The following is a 14,333-nucleotide window of genomic DNA, read 5'->3' as shown; positions in this document are numbered from 1 at the left end:
AACACTGGTTCCAGGTTTAATGGAGGCCGGGGAAGGTGCTGCACTGCTGCTTAGAGAGGGCCCCCAAGCAGCAGGCAGCCTGGGCCCCAGGCGGAGCGTTTGCTTTTTGCAACCGAATAGAGGGAGGTGGCAAAGCCAGAAATAACTCAAGGCCCTCCTGCCCCCACCCCCCCCCCGCCTGGACCTGGGGGCACAGGGGCGGCTCAGCCAGCCAGGCCTTCTCTTTGGGACAGGGCACCCCCAGCCCTTGGATGTGGAAGCCCGGCGAGCCTCTCCACCCCGCGCCCTTCTGAAGTCAATTCCTAAAGGGGAGGGGAGTCTGGCAGGGAGCCCCCGGTGGTGAAGAGCCCCCCTCCCAGCCATTTTGGGATCAATAAATACTGTGTGACACGAGCAGGGAGGGGTGCCCGCTGGTCAGCGGCAGCAGGGAGCGGAGTCTGCGCACCCGGCCACCCTGCCCCGCACCCACCCGGGCGGGGGCGGGGTGTGTGTGCGGCGGGCCTGGGCCGTCCACGCCCCTCACTCCGTGCGCAGGATGATGTGGATGCCAGAATCCGTGAACACGGGCCCGCTCATCTCCCCTGTCCGCAGTGCAAAGGAGGCGTCTTCAAACGGCTTCTGCATCTGACCTGGGGAAGGAAGCATGAGGGATGGCAGGTGGGGGGGGGGTCAAGACCCGGGCTGCAGGCCAGGACCAGGCAGGGAAGGCAGATGGGGCTCCCGCCTGCACCCCCGGGCGCTCATTTGGACTCATCTGTCACGTGCTTTAGGGCCCGGTCACAGTGGCGAGTGGGGCCCAGCTGAGGGCAGCAGGGCAATTAGGGAGGCCCGGGGAAGGCTGAGGACAGCAAGTGAGGGATGAGGGCAGAGCTGCGGTCTCTGCCGCGCATGTAGAGACGCGTTCTAGGGATGAACTGGTCTCCCCGTGCCGGTCCCCAGCCCCTGCCACACTGTCTGTCTCCCTTGCCTCCTGGGGCGGGCAGGCGGTCCACAGACCCTTGCTGGCTCCCTGACACCCCTCGCCCCATCCTGGGCCCCTCCCCGATGCTCTGTAGACCCCAGGGATGGAGTGGGAAGGAGGCAGAGGCCTGGTTCCCTCCGCCCCTCCCTTTCCACAGCCCCAGCTGGAGATGCCTGAACTCAGGGTTGTTGATCTGACCCCCTCCTCCCCTCAACCCTGGTTTCCCCACCCATGAGGGTGGGGCAGGGGATGCTGGGGGACATGCCCTGGGGCTCTAAGGGGCCCCAGCCTTACACCTCCAACAGGAGGAGAGGAAAATGGCAGCAAGTACCCACCTTGGTGGGCCCGTGATGGGGACAACTGAGCAGAGAGACACACGGATGGACTCCCCACCGCAAGAGAGAATGTCACCGGGGAGAAGGCTCTGCGGCCACGACCCCCAGCAGGGCGGCCTCTGAAGCCTGAGGGAGGGACTTTGCTGCCACCTGGTGGACTCCAAAGGCCCATGCGACAGGAGTTACCCCTCCCGATCTCTAGGTGGTGGGCGGGCGCTGGTGGGTCAGAGGGTCCTGCTGGGGTTTGGTGGTGCCCATTCCTCGCGCACCTCTGCTGAAGGCACCCAGGTCTCCCCTGGCCTTGGCGGAGCTGCAGTCACTGAACTGTGAGGCCAGAGATTCAAAGTCCTCTTCTCCCGACTTAATCTTCTGGATGTAGCCTGCAAGGGGGACACACAGGGAGACCTCCCCGTCAGGGGTGGGGCGGGGCAGAGGGCTCCAGGGAGGGCGGCACTCCACTCAGAAAGTGCCTTTCACGTGCATGCACACCGTGACCCTGTGGTGACCGCAAAAGCCAGCTGGTCTCACGTCCCATCCCAATACCGCCTGCTGTGTCACTCCCCACCACACATACACTCAGCAACATACAATGAACAGAGCATGGCCTCTTCCTACCCTCACACATACTCTGAGAAAATCTACCCCCCAGGCCCTTCTGGGGAGGACAGCAGAAGACAGGACAGAAGTTACAAAGGGACACTGGGACCCAGGGGTCCCCCAAGAGCCCCAGGGCAGTGGTGGAAGCCCCAGTGGAGAGTTTTCTAGAGGCTTCTAGGAGAAAGGCAGGAGGCCAGGGCACCAGCCCAACTCTGCCACAGGAGACGGCTGGGTCCTCAGCTGTCTCATCTGTCCAAAGTGTGAGGAAGGCCAGGGCCGCTTACTGGCATCGTGAAGAGACCCAGCGGCGGCCTAGCCGGGGCTCGGGAAGGGACACGCGTCATTCCCACAGACTGCGCCCCAGAGACAGCAAGGTGTGTTGGTAGCGCACCAGATTCACCCTCTGTGCAGCCCAAACTGTCCGCATTGGGTACCGATTCTCCCCGGAGGGACAGGGAGGCCGGGCTGATGGGAGGGAAGGAAAAGGATGACTGAGGCGAAGGGCTCCCAGCAGAGGGCGCCAGGGGGCAGCACCGAGCACCTGTGTGACTCTCCCAGACCCTGCGTGTGCGGGGGTAGGAAAGGGCCGCCAGCCACTCTCCCGAGTCCAGGCAGGAGCCTTTGGAGCAAGAACCCATCCTGTCCTCCCCAGACCACCACCGGACAGCCCCTTGCCTCGAGCCAGGCCTACGTTGGCTTCCCTGACAGCCACTCTCCTGGGGGGCATTATCCCTGAGGCCCCTGGGGGGACCTGGGACCACGCACCACCCCCAGCTTAGCGACGGGACACCAGCCCACGCTGGATGTGAGAGGCACCCTGTCACACCCACCGGTGGGTTTCTGAACTCCATGGTGACACCTCTACCCGTTGCTCCTGTCTGACCTAAACGAGGCTGTGACACGCCTGGTACCTGTCTGAGCACCACAGTGACACCGCGGATTCATCTACCTGGTGCTCTGAGGCCCAGACACGCAGCCAGGCCATCTGCCTCATGAGCGGCTGGTGCAAACTTCACCTCGGCCCATGGGTCTCCGACTCCTGTCCGACCTCAACATCACTGGTATCCATCTATCTCCCTGGAACGACGGTGACAGCACACCTATCACTCCCCGCCCACCCCCGTCTCACTGCATGTCACAGCAGCAACTGCGTGTCCGGGCATCTGATCTGCACGGCTGCTTCCACGGCTGTCCCGGTAACTCCTGCCTCCCCCGTGTCCCTGTCACTCTCGCTCTGTCCTGACCGTCCCTTTGCTTCTGAGCCTCAACTGTCAGCCATTTGCCAGCAGGCCACAGTGCCCCGCAGCACAGTGCCCGGCACAGACAGACGCCTTGACAAATGGCCCTTGCTGTCACCATCCTGTTCCCTCTTCCGTGTGGGCTGTGCCAGCCGGTGATGAGGCTGCCCCTACTTCTCTCTGACCTGCCCATCCCTGGTCCTCCTCGCCCGCACCTCGCAGTCTGCGCTGGCCGTCACCGTGACGCGCCGCCTGGTCAGGCAGGCTCTCCGTCGGATGCGACACAAGCCCCACCCTCTGTGGACTGCACGCATGCTGCAGTGGCTTCTGCCGTAATGCTGTGCTGTGCTCCCAACACCGCCCTGGGGCTGCCAGGTAGGTGATCCCCCTGTGCCAGATGCATTCACGGGTGACTGCGATCTGAACCGGATGTCACTAGGATACCCCTCCTCTACCTCCTCCTCTCCCTGGATTCTGGTTGTGCCCTCAGCCTCACCCGGGCAGCACCAGGATATCTCCTCTCTCTTCTGTCCGGACCTCAGTAACACCAGCCAGGGAATCCTGAGTGCACAGTGCTCCCCAGTGCACCTGCCCACCTCCAGGTACCTTGGCGGGCACTGCTGCACATGCCCAGCACTTGGGGAGTCGGGCCCAGCCCTGAGCCCCGTACAAGCACCCCCCTGCTGCATCCTCCAGCAGCTGGAGCTGTGGGCACAGTGGCAGGGAACCCCTGAGAGTAGGTGGCCTGGCCAAGGTGTGCACACAGTGCATGTGTGCAAGCAACAGCAGCCTAAAGACTGAATAAAAGCCAAGCTTTTGCCCCCCAATAGTTTTTTGTTTTGTTTTTTTGTTTTGCAGTACGCGGGCCTCTCACTGTTGTGGCCTCTCCCGTTGTGGAGCACAGGCTCTGGACGCGCAGGCTCAGTGGCCATGGCTCACGGGCCCAGTTGCTCCGCGGCATGTGGGATCTTCCCGGACCGGGGCATGAACCCGTGTCCCCTGCATCGGCAGGCAGACTCTCAACCACTGCGCCACCAGGGAAGCCCTGTTTCTTTGTTTTTTGGGGGTTTATCTGGCCAGCCGCATGGCTTGTGGGATCTTAGTTCACTGGGCCCTTGGCAGTGAAAGCGGAGTCCTAACCACTGAAATGCCAAAGAATTCCCATGTCCCCCATAGTTCATAGCACCCAAATCTTCCTCTGACCAGCCAACCCTCTCAGAAAATATTCTGCTTGGATGGGAGCCTGAAATGATTTTGTTTAAAGAAACAACGCTTCCTTCCTGAGCTTTCCTTTCAAAAGCTGACCTTCAGGGGTCTGGCCATAAGTCAGGATGCAAGGCTACATTCAGAACTCCCTGTGTCCCCTCAGCTCAGTCTTACACCCCCCATGGTGTCCCGCCCAGTCTTGCCCACCCCCGCCCCCCACCTCTCAGCCTTTGCTTAACCTTTGTTTAATCGTCTCTTCCCACCCGAAGCTCATCTGCTGTCCTCTGGTCCCACCCAGGAGTCTCCCTAAGTCCTCACTAGGCGAGGTGCCTCCCTGGGCCCTGCATTTACCCCTTTCCTGTTTGTGCGTCTGTTGCCGCCTCACACGGGGAGGACAGGGACCAGGTCGGCCTTGCTCACTGCTGTGTCCCCAGCTCCCCGTGCTGTGCACTGAACAGGTGTTCATTAATGTTGAAGGAATTCGTGAATAAATGAGACAGAAACAGGTCATGGGGAAGGAGAGAGAGGGATCCACCACTGGGTTCTGTAGACGGAAATGCTGGAATCTCATGCCTTTTTTCTGTGAACCTCAGGCTCAAATGCTACAGAGGAGGCAAGAAAGGAAGTGCAAACCAGACACCCTGGGCTGTTCTCAGCAATGCCCTGCCTCACCTGACCGGCAACACCCCCTACCCAGACAGCGTCCATCTAACCCTCACCCAACGGGGCAGCTGAGGCAGAGCAGGGTAGAATGTGGACCCTAACTACTGTGTTCGGATCCCAGCTCTACCGATCCTGAGCTCTGCAACCCTGGTACGTGACTTCGCCTCTTGGAGCTTCACTTGCCTGGTCTGTAAAATGGGCGAATTATCAGCTCTGACCTTGGAGGGCTGCTGTGAAGGGTAAAGGAATTACTGCCAGAACAGTGCCTGGTGCAGAGTGAGCCCCTGACAATTACTAGCTGTCAGTCCATAAATAATACAGGTTGAATGTTTATGTCCCTCCAGAATTCATATATTGAAACCCTAACCATTCAATGTGATATTTGGACATAGGGCCTTTGCTGAAGTAATTAAGGTTGAGTGGTAAGGGAGGGGCCCTGATCTGACAGGATTAGTGTCCTTTTAAGAAGAGACACCAAAAAGCTCTCTCTCTCTTTCCCCACTGCATGCACTGAGGTAAGGCCTTGTGAGCACACAAAAGATGGCTGTCTGCAAGCCAAGGAGAGAGGCCTCAGAAGAAAACAAACCTGTCGATACCTTGATCTTGGACTTCCAGGCTCCAGAACTGTGAGAAATAAATGTCACCCAGCCTATGGTATTCTGTCATAGCAGCCTGAGCTGCACCATAATTATTTCAGGGAAAGTGAGTGAACAAACGGACTGGTCTCTGACTCTAAAAAGGTTTAGATGGGACCTCCCTGGAGGTTCAGTGGTTAAGACTCTGAGCTTCCAATGCAGGATGCGTGGGTTCTACCCCTGGTTGGGGAACTAAGATCCCACATGCTGCACAGCACGGCCAGAAAAAATAAAAAGGTTTAGAGACAAACTAGGGAAGGGGCCTGGACAGGGAAAAAGGTGACAGGATTAGGTCTGCCTTCCTTCAAGGCCCAAATCCCAGCAGGGGGTGCCTAGAGAGGCCAGAGACCCAGCCTGAAACCAGCAGCCTAGAAGGGAGCCACCCACCTTGGGTAGGGACACTGGGCCAAAGGTGCTCACCGACCCTCAGGCCCTGGGCACAGTTACATGTAGGGGGGGACTGCTGCTCACATCAGGGCCTCCCTGGGACCCTCAGGCCCTGGGCATGTGGGGATGGAGGGATGGGAGTAGGCAGGGAGGGCTTCTCCATGGCCTGGCTTCCTTACACAAGGACACTGGCAATGACAGGCAGCCGGTCCCCAGATCCCTGACAAGCCTGTGGCCGCAGCCCAGCAGCTGCAGAGAAGCCAGCACTGGGAAAAGGAGCCTCAGCAGAAAATGTGGACACACTGCCGGCAGCCTGTCCCCTCGGGGCAACTGGGAAGCACAGGACCTAAAAGCGAACTGACAGACCCAGGCTGCCAGCTGCAGAGTGTGCCGCCCAAATCCTGGTCTCTTTATCACCTGGAACAAGCCCATGACGAGAACAGGGGAGAGGGGACAACATCCACTTTCACGAAAGAGAAAAACAAGCCCAGGCGCCCAAAGCTTGCTGATGTGCCACACAAGTGTTTGGTTACCGAGTGCACCATGGCCCGGGCCATCTCACTGCTCCCTCGTAATGACCCTCGAGGGGGCCTGCCTCAGGCCAAGGTCACTGGAGGGTCTGCACGCTAAACCCACCAGGCCTCCCACGTCCTGGCCCAGAGCTCCACCCATGGGCCATGGGGAAGCAGCAGGGAGCTCTTGGTAGGCGGAAGCCTTGTCCAGACCATGGTGCCCACCGCACACTCCTAAATGACTGGGGTCGAGGCTCTGCTGTGTAGACAGGAAGCGTCCGACACTGAGCCCATGCTCTGCTGAGCATTCAGCTGCTGGCTGGCCCCTGGATCTTCATGGCCACCCTGTCCCCATCCTACAGATGAGGCAACTGAGGCTCCGAGAGTAAAGACACTTGCTTGAAGCTACACCGCTGGCACCGAGATCCATCTCTGTGTGACTCCAGGGCTGGGCCACACTGGTTCTGACCTTACCCCACCCCTGCCCCTCTAATCCATCACCCTATCCTCCCGATTCTGCCTGCTAAATCTCTCTAGAATCTACTCTACCTGCTTCCTACCTGCCCCAAGTTCAAGTCACAGTGTTTCTAGTTGAAATTCCTCCCACAGCTTCCACCAGGCCCTCTGGCACAGGCAGGCATGTCGGACCCCTGCTAACACTCCCGAGTGTGCACTGACTTAAGGCTAGGCCCCAGGGCCCAGCTGCTTACTGGGCACACCCCCAGACACCCCTTCCCAAGACCCAGGCTGACCTCAGCACCACCAGGCTCCCACTGCAGTGTGAGCCCCACCAGACACATCCCTGTCCATTCTAGAGATGGGCTGGGGGGCATCCTCACCTGCCACTCCCAGGCAGTCCCCAGGGCCCAACAGCTTTCCTTTCACGTGATGCTCAGATATCCCCATGTCCACCTGCCATCTCTGGCCAGGACTGTCGCAAGGGCTTCTGTCTCTGGCCTGCTGCTCTGCTGAATCCAGGTCCTCTCACGGTTGCCTTGCCAACGTCTCTTCCTCAGACCCTCAGATTTAGTGAGTCCCTCCCCAGACTGTGCCTCTTCCCAACGCCCTCAACCAGTGACGGCACCTCCTCTGCTCAACCTCCAAGTGCCCATCACCTCTTGCTCACTCTCATGTGGTTCGGAAGCCTCAGAACAGGGACCCCTCTAGGAGCTAGGAGGACCCAAGAGGTCATCTCGTGATTCCTCCGGGTTTCCTGCCACGTCCTCTTCCCCTGGGGCCGCCAGACCCCACTCATTGCTCACAGCTCACCGCTGGTCCAGCCAGCCTGGGCCCTGGGCCTTCTGGCTTTCTTGGTCCGTCACCCTCCAGCCACACGGCTCTTTCCTAAAAGCCAGCGCCACAGGGCCCCCTTCCCAGTCACACGTGGCCATGTGTTTCCTGCGGTCTCTGGGAAAGGACCCAAACTCTTGGCCTCACTCTGGGCCGTCCTCCACCTGGCTGGGACCTGCCCTTGAGGGGTCTCATCCCTCTTCAGTCCCCTGCACAGCCTTCCCCTGAGTCCTACCTACAGCCCAGCCACAGGCCTTCATTTCTGCCACTTCCTCTGCCAGGGATCCTTCTCGCTTCCTCCTGATTCAGGAAACCAGGCTGCGAGCAATGCCGTGGGCCAGGCTCTGTGTTGGGTGGCAGGAATACAGTGGGGAAAGAGACAGATCCAGTCCCTGCCCTCATGGAGCTCAGGAGGTGAGCTCTTTGAATCTGCCTTCAAGATTCTGTGCAAGAGCTTGGCTCTGCTCTACAAGGCTGGGAGGTAGGAGGCTAAGAGGTGCTATTTATCAGGTGCCAGACACTGTGTGGGGGGTGTAGGTGTGGGCAGAGGTGTGTTTAAGAATATCCCACAGGCCAGGGACTTTCCTGGTGGCGCAGTGGTTAAGAATCCACCTGCCAAGGCAGGGGACACGGGTTTGATCCCTGGTCCGGGAAGATCCCACACGCCACAGAGCAACTAAGCCCATGCGCCACAACTACTGAGCCCGTGTGCCACAACTACTGAAGCCCGTGCACCTAGAGCCTGTGCTCCGCAACAAGAGAAGCCACCACAATGAGAAGCCCGCGCACCGCAACGAAGAGTAGCCTCCGCTCGCTGCAACTAGAGAAAGCCCACGCGCAGCAATGAAGACCCAACACAACCAGAAATAAATAAATAATAACTAAAAAAAATAAAATAAAATCCCACTGGCCAAGTACCAGACCAGTGATGTCATAGCAAAACAACAGCCAATATGGACTGATTATGCCAGGGCTGTGCTAATAACAACCATCATAATCACCACCAGCAATTACAGAACATTTACTAGATGCCAAGGCTGTTATTCATGCTTTACTGCATTAGGTCAGAGTCTTCTCAAGTACTCTATGCAGTGGGTCCTATTATCATAACTCTCATTTTACAAGTGAAAAGATTGAGGCTCTGAGATGTTAAGTAACATGCTCAAGGTCACACAGCCAGGACCTGGCAGAGCTGGATGGGCACTCAGGCTATTTGGGCATGGGAGAGAGACGGGTTATGTGGGGTTGGAGGGCCTAGGAGGGGTCTGGGATCTCTGGTGAGAGAGGCTGAGTGGATGATGAAACCACACGTGTGATCCAGACCAGCACTGTCCAACAGAACTTCCTGCAAGGATGGAAACATTCTCTATCTGTGCTGTCCGAGATGGCAGCCACTAGCCACATGTGGCTACTGAACAGTGTGCCCAGTGTGACTGAGGACCCAATCTTTAATATGACTCTTAATATGACTCAAATTTAATTAATTTAAATGGAAATAACCACATGTAGGTGGTGGTGGCCACACTGGACAGCTGTAGACCAGGGTGCTGCAAACTATGTCCCACGGGTCAAATCCTGCTGTTTTTGTAAATAAAGTTTTATTGGCACACAGCCGCACCCATCTGTTTACATATCATCTATGGCTGCTATGGAGTTACCAAGCAGAGCTGACAGAGACTGTATGGCCCGCAAAACCTAAAATATTTACCGTCTGGCCTTTTCAGAAAAAGTTTGCCTATCGACTGCTGCTCTAGACTGTGGAGGAAACACAGAACAGAACGAGGAACAGCCTCCTCCTTCAGGGCAGAATTAATTCACCAACTCTACCTTTCCAACCTGCCTCCTGACCCATCCATACATGTGCCCCAGGACCCTGCTTGATGATGATACTACTCTCAAGGATAGCTCCCACTGAATGAGGACCCACTGTGTGCCACGCACTTTCTCATCTCACTGAGCTTTCACGATGGCCCTTGGAGGCAGGTATATTGATGATGCCCATTTTACAGAGGTGAAAACTGAGTCTCAAGGAAGCAACGTGAATGTCCCAAAGTCAAGGAGTTTATAGTGGCATGGCTACCGTCTGAACCCAGGTCTGCCAGCCCCAAGGTTGGGTCCTCCGCCCCTACCCTGGCTCACCCTCAAATACCAGCTGGAGAGGAAAAGGAGAGGCAGCCGTGGGAGGCAGGCTTGAGGCACTTCCAGGTCTGTCAAGGCCACAGCTGACAGCTGAGCAAGCTGGGATAGAGAGTCTGGCATGATTTCTACAAGGCCCAGTCTGGCCCCTGGGGAGAGGGACCTGCCCCCACCCCCGGCCCCCAGACCCTGTGTCCACCTCTGCTCACCATTGATCAGCTCCAGAGCCTCCTCCTTGGTCCGGGTGATCTTCTCCTGCCGCCAGGACGAGGGCCGCCGCGACTGGCTGTGCTTGACCAGCAGGTGTGAGCAGCGGACCCTGGCGGGCTCCCCTTGTCCATTTTTGCCGCCGCCAGTGCTATTGCCACTCGGCCGCTCCCACTGGCTGGCGTTAGTGATGTGATTGAAGTAGTACACCCGGCCTGGAAGAGGGGGGAGTGGAATTCAGCTGGGACCTGCTCAGAGGACACCACCGTAAGGCCGTGATAAGGGACTGGCCAATGAGATGCCTCCATTCAGCCAACCCACTGCTGTCCACCAGTGCCACCAGGTCTTAGCGAGCTAACATTCTAGGTGGGGGCAGACAGACACCAAACAAGCAATAAGACCACGTTATAACTTCAGTCATTCATAACTTCAAGGGGGAAAATAACCCCAGGTGAGGAAGAAAGGTTCCAAGCGTGCACTCAGCAGCCAGACCGCCCGTTCAAATCTGCCACTCTGCCACTCACTCACTGTATGATCAACCTTCCCTGGGCCTCCGTTTTCTCACCTGTAAAATGGAGATAACGGCAATACCTGCCTGAAGGGTTGCTGTAAGGGCTGTATGAGTTCATATCTGTAACGTCCTTAGGATAGCACCTGGCACACATTAGGAGTGTGGTAGCAACTATTATGTCCATTTTATAGACCACAAAACTAAGCAACATTTCCTGGGTGTTTACTCTGCTCCAGGCACATGTGGGGGAGGCAGGAACTGTACCCATGTGCGTCAGACACAAAAGCTCTGCTCTTTTCCCCTACCCAGTGTACTCTGCTGCAGAACTGGGCGCCAGCATTACTGGGGCCAGATGTTACCCAGAGACTAAGGAGCATGGAGTGAGGGCCGCAAACAATAAGCTTGAAGTATGACCCAGTAGAGATAGGCTGTCATCCCAGGGGCAGAGAGTTTGCCTGGGTTACGTGGAGGACTTGTGCCCACCAATGTGAAGGGATGGATGTCACCCACGGGGAACACTGTTAGGGTTGCACTGGGAAGAAATGGAGGGAGTGGGGGCCCAGAATCGGGCAGAGCATCAGCTTCATGCTGCAGGTCACAGCCAGGGCTGCAGCAGGGTGGGGGACAGCTGAGCCACTGACTGCCTCTAACACCTTGGCAATGGGCTCCATCTCCCTGAACCTCAGTTTTCTCATCTGAAAAGTGGGGGTGAGGTGAGCGAATAAGGACATGAAACCTCATGGGGTTAATGTGGAGAGTCGACGATGATGTATGCAAAGTGCTCACCAGAGCTCTGGCGTTCAATAAATCGGAATTCTTACTGCAACTGTGATTACTGTGAGCTCTGGTCCAGCGGAGTGAAACACTGGACCTCAGTGTATCTCAGTGGTTTGCAGTAAGAAGGGCAGGGGGCTGTGGAGTCAGACTGACTGGATTCTAACCCAGCCCCCACCCCCCGAAATGAATGACCTTGAGCGAGTTCCTTCAGTTTTCTGGCCTCAGTTTCCTGACCTGCAAAATGGGAGTAATAACTACCTACCTTCCAGAATTGCAGCCATTCAGAGAAAGAAAACACCTAGCTTGGCACTGAGATAAACGTGCCCTATTATTGACATTATTATTGGGGGAAAAGCCTTAAATCGGGTCCCGGAGCACGGGGGGATGTTCTCAGGCAGAATACCACCGGGCGGATATCGCAAACTCAGAATTAGGTATGGATGGCAGTAGGCATGTTAGCAGTAGGAGGTTGTGGACCCGAGGCCGAGCAACCCTGGGGCCCCGCCCTGAGCATGGGGTTGGGGTGTCCTCCCCCAGGGGTGCCCCCTGGGCCCAGCGGGGTGCAAAGACCTTCTCCCCGGACGTCACGTGCATTAGGCCGAAAGAAAGGTGTCAGATCGGCAGGGCCAGGGCCATCGTCTGAGAGAGTGCCGAGGGATCACCGTCCCCCTATCACCCCGGCAGTGCGAGGGGCCTCTCCGGCCCCGCCCCTTGCCTCAGTTTCCTCAGGGTTCCCCACTCCTCAGGCTCGCAGCCCCCACGGGGTGAGCCGGGCCGTCACCCTGGGACGACGCGGAGGAGCCAAGACCCCACGGCAATCGAGGGGCGGCGCCGCGCCCGAGGGGCGAGCTCGAGCCCTGCTTCCGCGGGCCCTCGCGGCCCCGCCCCAGCCCCGACCCCCACGGCACCTGAGCTGCGGCTCATGCGCTTCTCCCAGCCGGGCGGCAGCTTCTCCTCGTCCGCCATCTTCCCTCCTGCCGCAGAGCCCGCTCCGCCTCCGCCGCACCGCCTCTGCCGCCCGCGCCTGCCCACCGCCGCTGCCGATTGGATGGACCCGCCCCGCATCGGGGTCTAGCGACGACACTCATTGGACACCCCAACTGTCCGGACGGGCTCTCTGGCTTCCTATTGAGCAGAAGCGGGGGTGGGCGGGACCCCACACGGTTTTACCTGGGCCCCGCCCCCTGTCGGCCTCACCCAGGCCCCGCCCTCCTCCTTTCCTCGGCCCCTAAGTGGTGGGAAAGGGACACGAGCCCTCCTCGTCAACGCCCTTTGCCGAGCTTCAAAGAAGTCCTCACCTCTCCTTTGCGTCCTTCGCCGCAGAGCTCATCCGATTGGCTACTGCAGCAGCAATTCCCGCCTTCCTAAGCCGTACCCGGAGGGCCGCAGCTCCCCATGCGGAAGTGTCTGGTTTGTATGGAGGTAACTGCAGCAGAGGTTCTTGGCGGAGGCTGTGCTGCCTTTGCTGTTGCCATAGCAACGCAGTTACCTTGGTGATGAACAGCTAGGAACCCAGAAGCCTAAATTTGGCTCCTGCATCCTCCCTCTTCCCACCTGTTTCCTCCAGATGTCCAAAGCTAGCCCACCTCCTTTTAATTTTTTGTGCAAGTCTCTTTCCCTATGCTACTGACCCATGACCCAAGCACCTTACATTTCCGTTGGAGTCTACTTTACTTCACCTATTTCCTCCCAGTCTGGCTCCTGCCTCCGTCCTGGGTGACTAGTGGGTGTTGGCATTGCCATTCAGATGGGAGGCGCGGATGGAAGGATGATGAGCTCAGTTTGAGTCAATTTATTTTTTTAATTTATTTTTTATTTAAGTATAGTTGAATGAGTCAATTTAAAATTAAGTCTGTGGCACTCGTGGGACACTGAGGAGGTGGTTGGAGACCTAGGGCTGGAGATAGACATGGGAGTCAAGACACCAACAGGGAAGAGTTCAACTACAGTTCATCTATAGCACAGGCCCTTACATAACCGTTAAAAAGAATGAGGTGTAATGACATGAAACACAGGGAAACATGTCTATGACAAATTATAGAGGCAGGATGGGAATTGAAGGTTAAGAGCACTCAGGAGCCAGATTGCTTTAGATTCAAAGCCTGGCTCTACCATTTGCTATGACCTTGAACAAATTACTTAACTTGTGCACTTCAGCTTCTCCATCTGCAAAATGAGGGTAAGAAAAATACATATCTCATAAATACCTTTGATGTAAAGGTTAAATGAGTTAATCTATGTAAAGCACTCAAAAACAATGTCTGGTCCATAGCAAGGATATGTGTTGCTGGGTGAAAAAAAAAAGCAAGTCACAGTACAGTGTGGCAATTATAGTACGTATGAAAGCATAACAAAACCAAAGAAAAATCAACAAAAAATAATTTAATTATGTGTATTATTAGAGTATGTGCAATTATCTCAATTGTGTAAAAACTAGTTTTATATCACAGAAAATTTCTGGATTTATTCAAATATGTTAATGACTAACACTGGTGATTCAGGTGAAGGAAGAAATGGGAACTTAAGTTCTAACATAACATTTTGATTCTTTTTTACAAGCATATATGAGCACAGTAGTAACAATACTTTTTAAAAGATAATTTTAGACTTAGGGCAGAGCTGCAAAAGTAGTATAGTTTTCAATGTCCTTCACCCAGCCTTCCCTTATATTAGCATCTTACATAATAGAACAGAGGCTCTCAACTAGGGGTGATTTTGCTCCCCAAGGGACATTTGGCAATGTTTTAAGACATTTTTGATTGTCATAAATGGAAGAAAGGAGATGCTACTCGCATTTAGTGGGTAGAGGCTGAGTATGTTACTGAACATCCTACAATGCACAAAGAATTATCCACCCAAAATGTCAACAGTGCCAAAA

At 56.3% G+C, this 14,333-nt stretch overlaps 1 protein-coding gene across 1 annotated transcript; it reads right to left on the bottom strand.

The window, feature by feature from the left end:
• Window positions 1-9: 9 nt before the first annotated feature.
• Window positions 10-12,454, bottom strand: PIN1 (peptidylprolyl cis/trans isomerase, NIMA-interacting 1). Its single transcript, XM_082837135.1, has 4 exons — window positions 12,364-12,454; window positions 10,170-10,382; window positions 1,566-1,676; window positions 10-629 (listed from the first exon to the last, which is right to left on the bottom strand). Exons 1-4 carry the CDS (start codon window positions 12,419-12,421, stop codon window positions 520-522), a joined length of 492 nt encoding a protein of 163 aa, XP_082693261.1. The 5' UTR covers window positions 12,422-12,454; the 3' UTR covers window positions 10-519.
• Between the last annotated feature and the right edge of the window lie 1,879 nt (window positions 12,455-14,333).

The sequence above is a fragment of the Leucopleurus acutus genome (genome assembly GCF_964270905.1).
Source record: "Leucopleurus acutus genome assembly, chromosome: 3".
Classification (NCBI taxonomy): domain Eukaryota; kingdom Metazoa; phylum Chordata; class Mammalia; order Artiodactyla; family Delphinidae; genus Leucopleurus; species Leucopleurus acutus.
Note: the sequence above shows the minus strand (reverse complement) of the source record. Positions and strands in the feature narration are given on the sequence as shown.

Coding starts and splice junctions, on each gene's coding strand:
- PIN1 (XM_082837135.1), bottom strand. CDS start 12,421: ATGGCGGACGAGGAGAAGCTGCCGCCCGGCTGGGAGAAGCGCATGAGC. Junction 10,383..12,363: donor GCGCATGAGCCGCAGCTCAG/GTGCCGTGGGGG, acceptor CCCCTCTTCCAG/GCCGGGTGTACTACTTCAAT. Junction 630..1,565: donor CCTGGGTGCCTTCAGCAGAG/GTGCGCGAGGAA, acceptor TTCCTTCCCCAG/GTCAGATGCAGAAGCCGTTT.